This window comes from Rhipicephalus microplus, chromosome 2 (genome assembly GCF_043290135.1).
Source record: "Rhipicephalus microplus isolate Deutch F79 chromosome 2, USDA_Rmic, whole genome shotgun sequence".
NCBI lineage: Eukaryota > Metazoa > Arthropoda > Arachnida > Ixodida > Ixodidae > Rhipicephalus > Rhipicephalus microplus.
Genome location: NC_134701.1, coordinates 87,148,224 through 87,166,591, shown reverse-complemented (window position 1 = coordinate 87,166,591; position 18,368 = coordinate 87,148,224). Strand labels below are relative to the sequence as shown.

Sequence of the window (18,368 nt, the reverse complement as noted above, 5' to 3'; positions counted from 1 at the left end):
AACCTGGGGCAGAAGTAGTGCAGGAGTTTAGAGACATTCGCAGCTCAGCTAGACTGAAAGCTTGGTTATATGCCTCCTATCTAGTGGATTTGTGTTCGAGTATTTGCTTTTCTATTCTTGTTCTGTATTTTTGGAAAGTGTCAGTATAGTGGCACGAGCTGGATACCTGTTCGAAGTGTGCACCGAGGAAGTTTGCCTGATCTTCCAAGGTATCACCCTGAGTGTTTACGAGGGGAAGTGTGTGTACTTGTTTTCCTGCTATCCTACCGACCATGTTCCAGACTTTAGCCTCCTGTGTGTATGAATTAACCCCTGATAAAAACTTCTGCCAGCTTTCTCTTCTGGCCTGCCGACGCGTTCTCCTGCCTTGAGACTTTATTTTCTTAAAGGTTTCAAGATTTTCGGCTGTCGGTGAGTTCCGAAGCAGCCTCGAAGCTCTGTTTTGCTGTTTGCGCGCGTTTCGGCATTCAGAGTTCCACCATGGCACACGTCGTTTTCCAGGGTGTCCATTTGTTTGTGGGATGCATTTTGTTGCAGCATCAATCAAAAACGCTGTGAAGTAGTTCACAGCAACATCAATGTTCAAAGAACAGATGTCATTCCAACCTAGACGAGCGATAGTATAAAACTGTTCCCAGTCGGCTCTGTTTATTAGCCCCTTGGGAACACGTGGTGGGCACTTGGTTACTGTAGTTGTGCTCAAAACTACGGGGAAGTGGTCACTTCCGTACAGATTACTGACGACATTCCACTGGAGTAGAGCCACAAGGGATGGAGATGCTATGCTTAGGTCTATGGAGGAGTAGGTGTTATTAGCGAGATTATAATAGGTTGGTTTTTTTCGATTCAGGAGACACGCGCTCAACGAGAGAAGGAACTGTTCGATCAGTCGTACCTCGCGCGTCATACCGCGAATCACCCCATAGCCTGCTATGCGCACTAAAGTCTCCAAGGAGAACATAAGGCTCCGGAAGTTCATCAATTAGAGAGTGTAAATCACGTTTTTTTAGCTGATAGCTAGGAGGAATGTAAATAGTGTAGATTGTGATCAGTTTATCAAAAAGAACTGCTCGAACAGCCACTGCCTCAAGGGATGTTTGGGGTTGTATGTGTTAAGCATGCAATTCTTTGATTCACTATGATGGCAACACCTCCGGATGATGTCATGGCATCAACACGGTCCTTTCGGAAAATAACGTATTTACGAAGAAAATTTGTGTGTTTTGAATTAAGGTGTGTTTCTTGTACACACAGCACTTTTGGTGAGTGTTCGTGTAAGAGTTCTTGGATGTCGTCAAGGTTTCTGAGAAGGCCCCTGACGTTCCATTGTATAATTTGAGTGTTCATGGTGAATGTAAAATAATGCTGTGTGTACGAAAAGCGAGTGGCTGTTTAGACGGGGAGTTTGAGTTCACTTAACAGGGCTGTCACCAGGCCCTGTTATTTGCTTTTTTGTTTTCTTGGCGCGCTCCAAGGAGCCACGCCGCTCTTTCGGCACCAAGGGTGCCCCGTTGTATCCATTGCCTCCTCGGAGGCACTGGATGCCCGCACGTGCGGGCTGTTAGTTCCGATTTTGGGCCTCGCCTGGTGAGGGGAGGCCTTGAGGCCCGAAGACTCTGGAGTCTCCGGTCTCTGTTCGGGAGTAGGCGGTGTAGCCTGGGCTACAGCCGCTTTGGGGGCAGGTGCCACAGCCGACGACTCGCTCTGCGCGGGCCGAAGGGGTGGCGAGGGCTGGTGCGGCGGAGCCCCCTGACGCGCCGCATCAGCATATGTAGGTCCATAGAATGGAGCGACTCTTCGCCGTGCTTCCTTAAACGTAATGTTCTCCTTCACCTTCAATGCAATTATTTCTTTTTCTTTTTTCCAGTATGTGCAGGACTGAATATGCGGCATGGTTTCCTTCGCAGTTTACACAGTGTGGCGGTTGTTTGCAGTTCTCAGACACGTGGCCTAGGACTCCACATTGTGCACAAGTCTGGCGACCACGACAGGTTTTAGAGCCATGGCCATACCTCTGGCATTGAAAGCAACGACAAGGGTTTGGTATATACGGCCTGATCGATGTCTTTGTGTACCCTGTTTGAATGGAATCTGGTAGTTTACTGGATGCAAACGTAAGTATCAAGTGTTTCGTTGGTATTTCCTTATTATCTCTTCTGATGATAATTCTCTGTACATTATTGACATTTTGGCTCTTCCACCCTTCCAAAAGTTCAGTCTCGGTGAGCTCAAGTAAGTCTGCATCAGATACCACTCCGCGAGTGATGTTCATGGATCGGTGTGGTGTTACGGTGATCGGTACGTCACCAAACGTTGAGAGGCTGTTTAGCTTTACAAATTGTGCTTTGTCCCGAATTTCTAGAAGAAGGTCTCCGCTCGCCATTTTGGTTACTTTGTATCCAGCCCCAAGAGTTTCCGTAAAACACCTGGCAACTACGAAAGGAGATACGGTCCTGGCTTGCTTTCCGGTTTTTTCGCAGTGAATGACGTGGAAGTGGGGAAAAGTTTCTATTGGCTGGTTGAAGAGATTTATGTCGTCGGTGCGTACCCGCTTTAGGCCGGTACGATCAGGTAGTAGAGGGAATGCGCCATGCATGGCGGTCTTATTTTTGTTCAGCAGCGTTGGCGGCCACCCACCACGGAGCCCAACAAGGGGACGCTGCAAGTTTACAGGGGCTGAAAGCTTGCAGACGTCAGCCGTACAACACTGCCATAACCCAATGCGCCTAGACCAAGGTAGGCTATTTGCACAGGGTTAACCCTTGCCGCCAGGAAAATTGGAAGTAAACAGAAGAGAGTAGAAGACAGGACAGATAGATAGTGAGAGATAAAGACGAAGATATAGGCAGAGAGAGATAGGAAAAGGCGACTGCTGATTTCCCCTGGGTGGATCAGCCCAGGGGTGCCGTCTACGTGAAGCCGGGGCCTCTGTGTTGCCTCTGCCAGGGGGCCTTAAAGGTCCAATCACCCAGCATCGGCTCAACCCCCAGGATCCCCTTTTCCCCGGACACGGCAAAGCCACGCACGGCTAGGCGTGGGAGAGAGTCAAAACTTCCTCGTTAGCTCGGGTACATGGTGTCGCTACACACAAAACGCCTACTTGCGCAGGCGCCCCTGCGGGCGTTTGAAAGGAATTCTGCAAAGCTTTGTTGTCTTGAAGCAAAGTCATCGTGTTTAAATCCAGTGACAGGTTGAAAATGGAGGTGTTGTCCAGGCCTAACAAGAATTCAGTCTTCATGCCTGATAGAACGTGTGCTTGGACATCCCGCTTTATCTTCCTTATTACCAACTGTATGTGTACGCGGCCCAAAGTTTTTGTGATTGAAGTGACTTGTTGGACACTAATGCATGGATCCTTGAGCAACTGCAGCTTGAGTTTTTTTAACACAACTTCATTGATACAGGTAATAGTCGCTCCTGTATCCAGAGTTGCAGTCACCATGTGTCCGTTCACAAGTGCACCAAAACGTATTAATGAAGCTTTGGGCTACCCTCTTCGTTTCCCTGGTTGTCAGTTAGAGCAGACACCATTTCACGACGAGGGCACTCATTGCCAGTGAAACTGATTTGGCAAACCACCGGATGCACAATGACGGCACTCACTGTGAGGGGTGCTCATCGATCCTGCAGGGAGCCATGGTCGCATAGAATGAGGCTCTCAACGCATGAGCTGCCGTTTTGACGAGTGTTGGGAAGCATCTCTGTGGACAGAGTCTTTCGCTTGAAGCGCAGCAGCAAGCCACTTGGCCGGGGTGGTGAGTGTCAATCCAGCGAGGCGCCTTTCGATCTCTTCAGGTACACCATCAGTCAATCGTTCGTCTTTTAAGTCTGCGAGGCGACCAAGGTGTGTCTTCTCTTCGTAGTAGTGCCTGATGCGCTGTTTTCTTTTGAGCCTGCACTGTATGAATTGGCGGAAAAGGTCACTAACAGGTGCAGAAAATCGTGATATCATGCTTGTTTTGATGCCTTCCCACGTATCTTCTGCGTCAAAAATCTCGGTGAGGTGCCAGCGGAATGCCTCACCTTTCAGGTGCTCGCTGATGCAGGCGAAGCAATCTCGTTCGGACCAGCTGACGTTGCTCGCCTCCATTTCGAAGAGGTGCAACCACTTGTCGATAGGGACGTCGTTTTCAGCTCCGGCGTATTTCGGCAGGCTGATCATCTTTTTGGGTGGGCTCATAATGTTGCTGCGATAGATCCTGTCGACTTAGTGTAACGGATGAGACATGGCATCAGTCAGAACACCAGTTTATTCTGACCCTTCGTCTTCCTCATCGTCTTTCCCCACATTCCCCTGTAAAGCATCATATATATATATGTATATATATATGTATATATATATATGTATATATATATATATATATATAAATATATATTGATTTCTTGAATGTCTTCCTGGATTCAGGTCGAGTTATAAGTCACCAGAAGAAGCGAACGAGCAAACGAAAACGAAAAACGATGCTTTATTGCCAATAAAGCATCGTTTTTCGTTTTCGTTTGCTCATTCGCTTCTTCTGGTGACTTATATATATATATATATATATATATATATATATATATATATATATATATATATATATATATATATATATATATATATATATATATATATATAGAGAGAGAGAGAGAGAGAGAGAGAGAGAGAGAGAGAGAGAGAGAGAGAGACCGAGAGAGAGAGAGAGGGAGAGAATACAAGTTCACTCGCATCTATGTCAACAATATATATATATATATATATATATATATATATATATATATATATATATATATATATATATATATATATATATATATATATATATATATATATAATATATACAATGTCTGAACACTTTCCCATTTATACATTAACACAAAATATCTGCATCTATTCACATACAAATTTTCATACATACATGCCATTCAGCATAGAAAAAAAGAGACAAAAATTAAAAAAGACATGATTTTGAGATCAGCAAATCATGTTGATATAATTGTACCTTTATTTAGTAGGTTTGACTTTAACGCCTTTTTTGCAAGAGAGGTCAACTCGGTTTTTGAAGAATACAACATATTTAATACCCGAGGCAATTGGTACTGCAATCGACCTGAGCTGCAATTCGTTCTTGAAAATGACAAAATCCAATGAGTTCGTTTTCTGAATCCATATAATGATTCCTGTGATACAACTAGGTTACAGAAGTTTAAAAATATCATATTGTCGCTCCGAAAATACTTCTTCATTTTCAAAACAAGGTTGTATTTGTACCTTGCAGAGGTGTCTGCGTAAGCAGGCGTTTGGTGTGTAGTGACACCACGTACCCGAACTAAAGGGGGGTTTTGACTCCCTCCCACGCCTAGCCGTGCGTGGCTTTGCCGTGTCCGAGGAAAAGGGGATCCTGGGGATTGAGCTGACGCCGGGTGATTGGACCTTTAAGGCCCCCCGGCAGAGGCAACACACCCCTTTGGCCCCGGCTTCACGTAGACGGCACCCCTGAGCCGACCCATCCAGGGGAAATCCGCAGTCGCCTTTTCCTGTCTCTCTCTCCCTCCTGATCTTCGTCTTTTCTCTCTTCCAATCTTCCCTGTCATCTCCTCACTTCTGGTTACTTCCATCTTCCAGGCGGCAAGGGTTAACCTTGAGTATGTGCCCTCTCTTGGTCACATATTATTAGGTTATAGTGGCTTTATACAGCTGGCGCTGGCATGCCTTGAGCTGCCGCGTCCCCGTGTTGGGCTCGATGATGGGCAGCTGGCAAGGCTGCCGAATTCATATATACTTTATGGCCTCTTTCTCATTTCTTAAACTGTCTGATCCCCCTCCTCCAAAGAGGGGGCGCACTGAAGCAACACTGAATGTATTTATAAAGCCGAAAGAAATTTTCCTGCGCTTTCATGTGATCCACTGTCAAATGCAAGAAAAGAACACAAGAAACATTTCTCTGTTTGTCGTCTCTAAATGCCTCACCAATACACTAGGTTCAGGATATCAGGCTAGACGTATGGCTAGCACGGACCTTCTTTTTGAAGTCCAAACCAAGTCCCAGTATGAAAACCTGACAAAACTCACCTCTTTTGGAACAACGCCTGTATCTATCACACCACACCGCTTCCTGAACAGTTCCCAAGGCGTAGTGTCTGATCAAGACCTAATTAACCTGACAGAGAGTAAGCTACTTGAGGGCTGGAACGAACAGCATGTAACGCATGTACAGAGAATTAACATTAGGCATGATAACAAAGAAACCCCTACAAAGCACCTCATTCTTACATTTTGCACAAGCACACTTCCAGAATATATCGAAACAGGCTACTTGAAATTAAAGGTCTGACCCTACATCCCCAACCAGAACAGTCTAGGCAGCAGCAGCATCGAGCAGTACATAATTACTTCCTTTGCTTCGTGCAGCACTCCGACGAGCAACGGCGAATCCACGGCAGTACCCGCTCGTGATATTGCCGGGGACATCCGACTTCGCTGCCACTTCACTACATGTGCCGAAACTGTGAAGTGCGCCCCTCACCTACCCATCGAAAGTTAAGCCCCCCGCTTGAACTACTGACGTCACCATAACCCTATAAAACCGCTGCCCACAGCAGACGGCTCATCAATCCAGAGCAGTCTAGCCAGCAGCAGCATCGAGCAGTACATAATCACTTCCTTTGCTTCGTGCAGGTACGTGCTCTGGCCTTGGCCACTTTGAATTTTTAATTTCAGGCTCCTAGACTGCTCTGTGAAGAAGTGTGATCATTTTGAACATGTCCGAAAAACAGCCTTCGACTGTGAAGGAACTGGCAAGGGCTCTTGCTGATTTAAGTGCTAGAATTAGTGACAACCATAACGATCTAAAGAAGGACCTGAAGAAAATAATTGAGCAGGAAATTGAACCCATCAAGCAGTGAATGTATTTTATAAATAAGAGGTTCGAGGAATTCAACACCAAGCTACTAACAGTGAAGAAGGAACTTACCACTGTGAGGGCTGAGAATACTGAGATAAAATAAGATAATGACCGCCTCTCAAAGGAGTTAAACGAGGTGAAAAAGGAACTGACTACGTTAGAACAGTACAGTAGAAGTAATAACTTTGAAATCAAGGGAATCCCGATGACCTCATCCGAAAACCTAGTTTTAACAATGAAAACAATATGTAGCTGTGTAAAAGTAGACATAAAAGAATCGGACATTGATGTTATTCAGAGCGTACCTTCAAGACGTGAGCTGACACAGAATATAGTAGTGAAATTTGCTACAAGGACTGTAGGAAGAATGTCTTGAAGGCGGCAAGAAAATTGAGACTTAACACTTCAGTGTTGGGTTTTGAAGGCGAAAACAGCCCAGTTTACATCAATGAGCACCTAAGCCCTGCCAACAAGGTACTTCTGGGATATGCCCTTAAGACTAAACGTGAAAAAAAGTGGAAGTACACTTAGGTGCCACAGGGAAAAATTTTGATGAGGAAGACAGAGAACTCGCACGTAATCCATATCACATGCACTAATGACCTTGCTCAAGTTATCTAAAATATTGTTGAGTGACCTCAACCACGCACTACCTAATTCTGTACAATGGTTCTGACTATCCCCCAAGTTGAAAAGGCATGGCAAGAGCAAGATAATTTCTCAGTTTTGCATTGCAATCTTCGTAGCATTAGAAAGAACTTGGATAACCTACTAGTATAATTGACCCAACACAAATTCACTTACGATATAATTGCCGTAATGGAAACATGGTTGAAAGAAGGCGTGACTGCTATTTTACCTGGTTACACTGTGGCATCTATGCCTCGCCCGAGTTCATCCCGTGGCGGAGGCGTTGTGCTGTTTATTAAAGATGAAATTGATTTTGACATTCTTCCTAAATACTCTGTATCGACTCCCTCAGCCGAAACTATATTTGTTCAGATTAAGCGTGGAATCACAGTGGGCGTCGTCTATCGCCCACCTTCTTCAGCGGTCAATGAATTTATCTGCGCTATGGAATATCTGATGACATCTCTGATAGCCTCTCAAGTTCCAGTTGTTGCATGCGGAGACTTCAATATTAATTTGCTGAAAGATAGATCTGATTATTTATTTTTACTCGAGTCACTTGACCTTAAAAATGTCATTTCAACTGCGACTCCTGTCACTGACCAATCTGAATCCATTATTGATCACATGTTATGTCACGCCGAATGGGGCATGAGTGCTGGGGTTTATGAAGTAAGCGTTACCGATCATAACCCAACATTTCTGTTTATTCCATGTAAATATGTATTGAAGATCGGTGCATCACAATTGCAGCGTTCGGCATATGTGGATTATGTTCAATTGAACAGATTGCCTCAGGATGTTGACTTTGAGAGCATATATGATAATGACATAGAAAAGGAATGCGCAAACTTTCTGGAGTCGATAAGCAATTTGATTAGGCGGTCGACATGTGAACCTACACGTCGTAACTACAATCAGGCCATTTGTCCATGGATGACTAACGACCTCATAGAAATATTGAAATTAAAGGATTCATATTATAATAAGTAGAAAAACAATAGAAGCAACACATATTACCGCGAAAGCTTCAAGTTCTATAGGAACAAGTCAGTTACTATCAAACGTAAATTGAAGAGGGAGTATTATACAAACAGTATTACACGGAATGGGAGCAATGCAAAGAAGGTGTGGCAAGTAGTCAGAGATCTTACAGGCATAGGCCAGACAAAACGCATTCTTTCAGATAACATCTCCTCAAATGTTGCAGAAGATTTCAATGCATATTTCACTAGTATTGGCGCTAACCTTGCTTCACAGTTTTGCTTGTCGATATCTGCTTCTTCTCTCCCCAAATTAATTAATAATAATTTCCACCTTGCAGCTGTCACAACAGATGAAATCAAATCTGTCGTGGCTAAGATGCCGGTCAATAAAGCCACTGGTGATGATAGAATACCAGTTAACTCTTTCCGGCACAGTGGTCACCTACGGTGACCATCCTTTCAACATTTTTAGCAGCGACATCTAGGGGTTGAGCGAGCAAAGAAGTGTTTGCTTTTCCCTTTTAACTTTGCTAAAGATGCGGAAGATGGCGCTAGTTATCCAGGGGGCGTTTTTTCCCGCCAAGAAAAAGTTTTGCAACAAGCATGCCGTTTCCCGCGCTGGACCCTGAAAGATTCTACGGGCGCAAAGGTATGTGAGCCTGCACGTGAACTTTTTTTGGTGTAACATGCAGCGGGAGGGTATTTATTACTGGCTGTACTAGTAAAAATGCGCTGCGGATCAGTTTCATTCTGTACAGCGACTTTATTCAGGGTGGTTACCTACGCTGACCACCGTGCATGAAAGGGCTACGGCAGGCCCGTAGGCCGAGGGGGGTTTGGCTGAAGGCCCCCCCCCCCCCCCCCCGAGATTCTGATGGAGGGGGGTGTTTTACCGAAAAAAAATGTTAAAGATAGGTGTTTTTCAAGGCTTTCAGCAAGTACCCTCCTCCTCCGAGAAAAATTCCTGGCTACGGGTCTGTACGGGAGGAGAGGGGGGTCTCTGACTGGATGAAGAAAATTCGAAATAGAATAATTTTTTTCAATACGTTTCTTTCAGTTCAATATCAAGATATTCCGTCCGACAATGACAGCTATGCTGGAGGCGACAGCTCAAGTGACGGCGAATTTGTGCCGGAAGAGGATAGCCACAATCACTCTCCCGAAGAACAATCCGTGACGCCGCAAGTAACTGAATGCGTCAGTGACTCATCGTACTCCGAAAGAGATGAGGAAACTACCCTCCCACTCCAAAAGGTTCCCGTGTGGAGCACTAAGTATCGGATGTCTCCACCGCTAATATTTTCACATGACTGCGGACTTCCACCTGACATACTCGCCATCAACAATATTACCCCATTTGGCGTTTTTAGTCTTTTGTGGACGCCTGAGTGGATTGACAAGATTGTTTTTGAGACGAATCTATACGCACAGCAAGAAAACAAGCGCTACGTTCCTACAACGGACAAAGAAATGCGTGCATTTTTGGGCCTCAATTTGTTGATGGGATTGAAAAGGAGTCCCAGCTATTGCGACTACTGGAGCAGCGCACCTGATTTGACCCCTTCATTTCAAAAGTCATGACTGTGAACCGATTTGGATGGCTGCTGTCCCATCTTCACCTAAATGACAATTGTTTGCAGCCAGAGAAGGACGATCCCACTTTTGACAAGCTGTACAAGGTACGTCCACTTTTGTCAGAAATTTCCAGAACTTTCGCTCAGCACTACCTGCCAACAGAATATCTGGCCATCGACGAATCGATGATAAAATTCAAAGGTAGAAGTTCTTTGAAGCAGTATATGCCAAAAAAGCCAGTGAAAAGAGGCTACAAAGTTTGGATGCTCTGTGCTAGTACAGGCTACAATCTCAAATTTCAAATTTATACTGGAAAGTCTAACGACAGTATTGAAAGAGACTTGGGTGCACGTGTTGTAAAGACACTGGTTGATGATTTGGCTGGAAAGTACCACCGGGTATTCTTTGACAACTATTTCACCAGTTACTACCTGCTGAAAGATCTCGCAGAAGCCGGGATATATGCGTGTGGTACAGTAAATGCCAGCAGGAAGCACTTACCTAATCTCAAATCCGACAAGATGATGAAGAGAGGAGACACTGATTACTCAGTGAGCAACGACAAACTCTGCTGTTTGAAGTGGCGAGACAAGCGAACAGTTCATTTGTTGTCAAACTTCCACGACCCTGCCGACGAAGTTCAAGTAAACAGAAAAGAGAAAGACGGAGCCATTACTAAGGTGAACTGCCCTGCAGCACTTCAAGAATACAATAAGAACATGAACTTTGTCGATAAGTTTGATCAGCTGAAAGGGCAGTATGAGGTAGATCGGAAATCACGCAAGTGGTGGCACCGGATATTTTTTCACCTTCTTGATTGCAGTGTTGTCAACGCATTCATCATTTTTCGGGAACATGCTGGTTCCGAAAAAATGACCTTGAAGGACTTTAGAAGAAGCTTAGTCCGACAGATGACTGCCGAAGCTCTTCTAGATCCTACAGATAAACGTACGTCATCTGTCGGCGCAGGGGCCGAACTGAAGAAATTCAAACCCTTTGTGGACTTCGCCATGAGTACAACAGCGTCCAACCATCAACCAACAAGGTGTTCACCACGAAGGTGCGTGAACTGTAGCACAAAGGCACACCCATCTCGAACCATTTGGATGTGTCAAACATGCAACGTGCCACTCTGCCTTCGGAAAGAAAAAAACTGTTTTTCAGAATTCCACAAGAAGTGACTCCCTCTGTGCACAGCGCAAAGTATGCTGCTACATTGAAAACGACCAGTTGTTGCATATGTGCGAAACATAGACCCTTCCGGCACGGTGGTCATCAGTGGTGACCACCTTCTGGGAACTTTGTTAAATGTCGTAATTTTTTTTCCGTGCGTGCAATGTGTTATTTGTGACCTTTTATCATAATTTTTGCATTAAAATTCAAAATCTGAAGCAAACCCAAATTCTGTGCTTGAAAGAGTTAAGGTTATTAAAGATAACGTTAACCTTCTTTGCATTCCGATATGTCATATTTTCAACCATGCATTTACCTGTCGTATTTATCCATCTAGCTTAAAAACCGCCAAAGTAGTTCCTGTATACAAATCAGGGGACTCAAACAACCCTGAAAACTACAGACCGATCTCGGTTCTAAGCTGTCTTAATACACTTTTCGAGAAGATAATTGTCCTTCAATTAAAACGCTTTCTGGTTGAGAATGACATCATATGCCCACAATAGCACGGATTCTTTCCCGCTAGGTCTACTGCATTAGCCATTCTAACCCTCTCACACAATATAATCACCGTGCTCCAAAACGGTGAAATGCAATAGCAGTCTTGCTAGATATTAAAAAGGCATTCGATACAGTTCCCCACGACATCCTATTACAAAAACTTGAAAGTTATGGCTTCAGTGACAGTTCACTCCAGTTCTTCTCAAGCTACTTGTCCTCGCGCAAACGAAAAGTGGTGATTAACAATAACGAATCTGCATACAGTACAATAGTGTGTGGAGTGCCCCAGGGATCCGTATTGGGCCCGGTACTTTTTTCTCTGTACATAAATGATTTCCCCAAAACACTAGTGTACTCTAAAGCATTAATGTACGCGAACGATACCGCCATAGTATTCACAGGAGATGGTCTCTCAACACTGCAAGCCAACATAATGTCTGAATTGACACACGTAAGCAACTGATTTATACAGAATAAATTGACACTACATTCGGGGAAAACGAAGTATGTTGTTTTTCGATCAAGACGAAAGGATATTGTCACGACGTCTATGCAACTTTACCTGAACAACAGTCCTATCGAACAAGTGGTTTCTTTTAAATATTTAGGAGTGTGTTTTTACCAGCACCTTCACTGGGAAAAACAAATTCATAGTGTTTGTAGAAAGGTGGCTTACGGTTGTTATACCTTGACCAAAGCATGCGAATGCTTTCCCTTTAGCGTGCTTCAAGCATTGTATTTTTCCTTCTGTCATTCACATATTAGCTACTGTATTGAATCGTGGGGTGTAACGTATACGACATACCTAGAGCCATTACTACGACTACAAAAGAAAGCCCTAAGCATAATAGGTGGAAACCATTGAAATTCATAGAAAACTACATTTCAGGAACAAAAAATCTTATCAGTTTGGGCACTTCGCGATTATAAGGTTGCCCTTTTTGTTGATAAAATTATAGGCACTAGCTTTCCCCTCTCCTCCACTCTATTTACAATACCATCGCGAAACACTAGACATGCATCGAATGGCAACTTTAATTTACCTACAAGCTACAACTTATATGAAAAACGCTTATTGGAATTTCATGGGACTAAAATTTGGAACCGACTACCCTTAGAAGTTAAAGTGGCAAGAAATTTTAAGGACAGTGTGAAATATATTTTGCTTGCTGCATCAAGACATATAAATAGGCTTTTTTTTCTTTCTTTTATTCCTCACTTTCTCCTGCACTAATTAGTGCTTTTAGCCAGTCACTTACTATATATGACGATGATGATGAAACAAACTATATTTGGGCATGTTGTGTAAATGCATATATGTACACGCGCTTATGTATGTAGTATGTATGTGCATATGTGAATAGTTATATTATAAATAATTGTGTATATAAGTGTTTATTGCTAAATATGCTCCGCTAAGCTGCTTTTATGTACTCCGATATGGACCGATCACTGGCCAATGTAGGCTAACGGTCCAGATATCTTGTAATCTTTTCTTTGGTTTGTCAATAAAAATCAGATTGATCTGGTTTAAAAAAAAACGACGTTCTTTTGAGTGCCAGCGATTCGGCCACGGTTCCCAAAGCTTCCGCGGCCGTCAAACCTGTGCAAAGTGTAGTTCGCACGAACATGCCACAGACAATTGTGAAGAAACCACTACACACTGCGCAAACTGCGATGGTGGACACCCTGCTTACTCTCGCACATGCCCTACATGGAAACATGAAAAAGAAGTACTCACACTGAAAGTAAGCGAAAACATCGCGATTAGGGAGGCGCGCAAGCATCTACTATTGCAGGGATTTTCGTTTGCGGAGGTGGCACAAAAGGGGGCAGGGCCACCAAAATCAGCGGCGCCCGCACGTACCACACAAAGTAAACGAGCGGCAGCGCCATTCACCCCTTCAGCGGAAGTAGCACAGGCTCTTCCGCCACCAAAAGGCTTGCAGGCCTCTGAACCTGAAGCCCCAGGGCCTTCTGTCTCCACAGATAGCCCTAAGACCTCCGTGCCTTCACGCGTGAACCGCGAGCAGGCATCCAGCACCTCGTCCGAGGAGATAGACACAACAGCAAGTCCAACGGTGTCTTCGGCACTGAAGGACAGACGCGGCTCTTTGGAGTGCACCAGAATATCAAGAACCATCATTACGGGGCCTGACAAGGCTTCTTGACTTGACGCAATACTTCTTTAGTACACACAGCACTCATTTACAATCAAAATGGATACACAAATATTACAATGGAACGTCAGAGGGCTGCTTAGAAATCTCGACGATATCCAGGAACTCTTACACAAACATTCCCCAAAAGTGCTCTGCGTACAAGAGACACACTTAAATTCAAAAAACACCAATTTTCTACGTCATTATGTAATATTCAGAAAGGACCGCAATGACGCTGTAGCGTCATCTGGTGGTGTGGCCAGTATAGTTCATCAGAGTGTAGCATGTACACATCTACCACTACAAACATCCCTTGAGGCAGTGGCTGTTCGAGCAGTTCTTTTGAACAAACTTGTCACCATCTGCTCTCTTTAGATACCTCCACAGTACCGTCTCGAAAAACACGAATTACAGTCACTGATACATGAACTACCGGAACCTTATGTGGTCCTTGGGGACATGAATGCACATAATGGTCTATGGGGCGATTGATTGATATGTGGGGTTTAACATCCCAAAACCACTATATGATTATGAGAGACGCCGTAGTGGAGGGCTCCGGAAATTTAGACCACGTCTATGGGGCGACTCTCGTTGCGACGCACGAGGTCGTCTAATCGAACAGTTTCTCTTTTCTTCGGGTGCGTGTCTGTTGAATAGGAAAGAGCCAACATACTTTAGCCTCGCAAACAAAACCTACTCATGCATAGATCTCAGCATTGTGTCCCCATTGCTTGTACCCCTACTTCAATGAAAAGTGATCAACAATCCTTTCGGAAGTGAGCACTTTCCGATCATTCTAAGTAAACCACTAGAAAAAGGTCTTCCACATGTTCCCAGATGGCAGACAGACAAAGCGGACTGGGAACAGTTTCACAACACTACTCCATTGGACTGACATATGTAAGTTAAACATAGATGAAGCTGTGGAGTACTTTGCTGCTTTTCTTACTGATGCAGCAGGCAAGTGCATACCGCAAACATCTGGTGTGCCGGGCAAGCGACGCGTTCCATGGTGGAACACTGAGTGTCGGAATGCGCGAAAGGAGTAGAACAGGGCATGGAGATTGCTTCGGAGTTCATCGACAGCCGAAAATCTTGACAGCTTTAAGAAAATAAAGTCTCAAGGCAGGAGAATGCAACGGCAGGCCAGAAGAGAAAGCTGGCACAAGTTTTTATCAGGGATAAATTCATATACACAAGAGGCTAACGTCTGGATCATTGTTGGTAGGGTAGCAGGAAGACAAGTTCACTCACTCCAACTCGTAAACACACAGGTTGACAGCCTGGAAAATCAGGCGAACTTCCTCAATGCAGACTACGAGCAGGTGTCTAGCTCGTCACACTACACTGAAGCTTTCCAAAGATACAAAGCAAAGATAGAAAAGCAGAAACTAGAATACAAGTGCATAAATTACGAGGCATATAGCCAACCTTTCAACTTAGCTGAGCTACAAACATCACTAAACTCCTGCAGTAATTCTGCCCCAGGCTGCGACCGTGTCACGTATGAAATGTTGAAAAACCTGCCACTCAAAACACGAAAAACTTTACTCTCCCTATACAGCGCTATCTGGCTTTCTGGCACCATCCCTGCTTCCTGGAAAGAGGCTATGGTTATCCCTATTTTGAAACAGGGCAAGGACACTTCCTCAGTTTCGAGTTATAGGCCCATTGCATTTACAAGCTGCCTTTGTAAACTTTTTGAGATAATGATAAAACTGCCGGCTTTTACATTTCCTCAAAACACACAATCTGCTCAACCGATTCCAGTGCGGGTTTCGAGAGGGTAGATCTACCACCGATCATCTGGTGCGCATTGAGGCAGAGATTCGAGACGCTTTCGTCCACAAACAATACTTCTTCTCTGTGTTTCTTGATATTGAGAAGGCATACGACACAACATGGCGTCTTGGCATATTAAGAGACCTGTCTCACTTGGGTGTGCGCGGTAGAATGCTTTCAAAAATCGAGAGTTACTTGCCCAATCGGACATCCCATGTCCATGTGGGCAGTATTCTCTCCCAAACATTTGTCCAAGAAACGGGAGTACCGCAAGGTGGTGTACGTAGTTGTACACTTTTGATTATCAAAATAAATTCCTTGCACCTGTCTATCCCCCGCAACGTGTTCTATTGCACATATGTCGATGACATCCAGCTTGGCTTTAAGTCATGCAGCCTGGCAATGTGTGAGCGGCAGGTTCAGTTAGGTTTAAACAAGGTCGCCAAATGGGCAGAGAAAAACAGATTCCGGCTCAACCAAGAAAAAAGCACGTGTGTCCTGTTCTCCCGAAAGAGAAGCATGCACTCAGAACCCGACATTCGACTGAACAGGCAACGTCTATCTGTCAAAGCCTAGCATAAATTCTTAGGCTTAATTTTGGACAACACGTTGACCTTCGTATTGCACATCAAGTATTTAAAAACAAAATGTTTGAAAGCCATGAATGTTTTAAAAGTGTTGTCACGTACTACGTGGGGTAGTGACAGGCAATGTCTCATGAATCTGTATAGAAGCCTCATTCGCACCCGCTTAGATTATGGGGCCGATGTTTATCAGTCTGCGACTCAAAGTGCTTTGAAGATGCTGGACCCCGTGCACCATTTGGGCATCCGCCTTTCTACGGGTGCTTTTCACACCAGCCCACGTAGAAAGCCTTTACGCTGAGTCAAATGAGTGGTCGCTTCATATGCAGAGAACTTACATGTCCTTTTCATATTTCCTTAATATGAAAGCAGACATGAAGCACCCCGCATACTGCTGACACTCAGGTCGTGAGGTCGAATGGCGGATGCGGCGGCTGCATTTTTTATGGAGGTGAAAATGATGCAGGCCCGGGTGCTCAGAATTAGGTGCCCGTTAAAGAACTTCGGGTGGTCGAAATTTTTGAAGCCCTCCCCCATGGCGTCTCTCATAATAATATGGTGGTTTTGGGATGTTAAACCCCACATATCAATCAGATGCCTAGTCTATGTCACTGACCCTCTTGTAGACAGCATGCATTATCTGCCTGTGTTACAACATGCTTTGTGTGAATGTGAGCTGCACACTATATATTGCCCTAGCTGACTAGTATTGCACAAATTCTGCGATAGGTGATTTGTAAACTGCAATGTCGTGTAAAAATTGTAAGGCATTTCGTGAAAGAAATCATTTAAGCTTGTCGCTACTGTGAGTTTTGGGCTCACGCTCTCAATTATATTCCCAGAACTCACGCGTCAGCAGCTGTAACTCCACCCCTGAAGACATAACTGCATTGCCCAAGTTTATGATTATTGGTGATTGCTTGTCAAATACATTCTATTTCTCGACATGCCTTCGCACATTGTCGATGCACAGGAAAGTAAAGTAAGAACGGTTTGTAGTTTGGCGACATGTTACGAAGCACACCTAAAACATTTCTTGTGCTCCATATTTGTTGCCCGATGATGTGCTCTGCAGGGTGCACTCGGTGGAGCTCGACCCATCATGTGCGCTGTGGTTGCCAGTGACGGTTGGCTGTTTGAGGAGTTGAAGATCTCTACATGAAAACTGACAACCCTACAATCTCTCTAGTTCAGCAATCTGAGCAACTCACCAACACATTGAAGTTGTGGTGCAGTTAGCTCTTCTGACAGAAGTATGTGCACAGCTTCAACGAGGCGCACAAAGTGGTTCAGGTAGAGCTGGGGCAGGATCCTTGTACAGGGTGGCACAGCGTAGAACGGGAGCCAGTGCCGCCATTCACTTGCCTTCCAATGGCAGTGCTCTTTGATTGAGCGTGGAAGTCTGGTGAAGCACTAAGGAGGCCTGATGGAGAGCAGCTTCTTGTCCACTTGAGCCACAGTTGCTGGGCGCCCTGCATACAGCATGACATTATATACTTTATTATAAATTTTTATATATGAGGCAGATAATTTTATAAGCAAAGGGACAAAGGGGGACACTGTCTTCTACAGAAGGATGAGCGGCAAATAATTGCAGGCACCAGAGACATGCTGTGAGAGAGTTTGTCCAGTTGATGTCACTTTTTTCACTTTATTACTTCACACCCCATTTCAAGTGACAGCATCAGTGCCCCTCACATTAAATAATTAACGGAATTCATATGTACATGCCTGTGGCAAGGGAATAAATGGAGAAAAATCTCAAGGGAGGACACACATTAACATACCACAGCAGCAATTCTTTTGGCCTTTGAAGTTGCTTTTCACAAATATATGCTTTATTTATGACTATATGTCAACGAAGATGAAGTTTTCAAATACTTTTAGAACACTAAAGAGCCAAACGATTTTTTGTGCACCAGTAAAATACAATTTTACAATCCCAAAAATGCCACTTTTACCACGACACGACGCTTAGTGAGAAATTGGAGAAAGAAAATTGTGGTGGCGATGCAACTTTGAGGTTCCCACACTTAACTTCATAAAATAGGAAATTTCGTACGCATCTACTGGGCCTTAAGTAGCTTCCAA

The 18,368-nt window shown here is 44.3% G+C and overlaps 1 protein-coding gene across 3 annotated transcripts in view; it reads right to left on the bottom strand.

Annotated features, from left to right (window-relative positions):
• The window catches only part of LOC119170833 (uncharacterized), a 167,985-nt gene that overhangs the window by 43,700 nt on the left and 105,917 nt on the right, over window positions 1-18,368 (bottom strand). For 2 of the 3 annotated variants that reach the window (XM_075886608.1, XM_075886611.1), the window contains exon 4: window positions 17,489-17,749. The exons of the other annotated variant lie outside the window; for it this stretch is intronic. In XM_075886608.1, coding sequence (XP_075742723.1) covers window positions 17,567-17,749 — 183 coding nt within the window. In that variant the 3' untranslated portion in view covers window positions 17,489-17,566. The remainder of the gene's footprint in view (window positions 1-17,488; window positions 17,750-18,368) is intronic. 3 annotated transcript variants of the gene reach the window in all.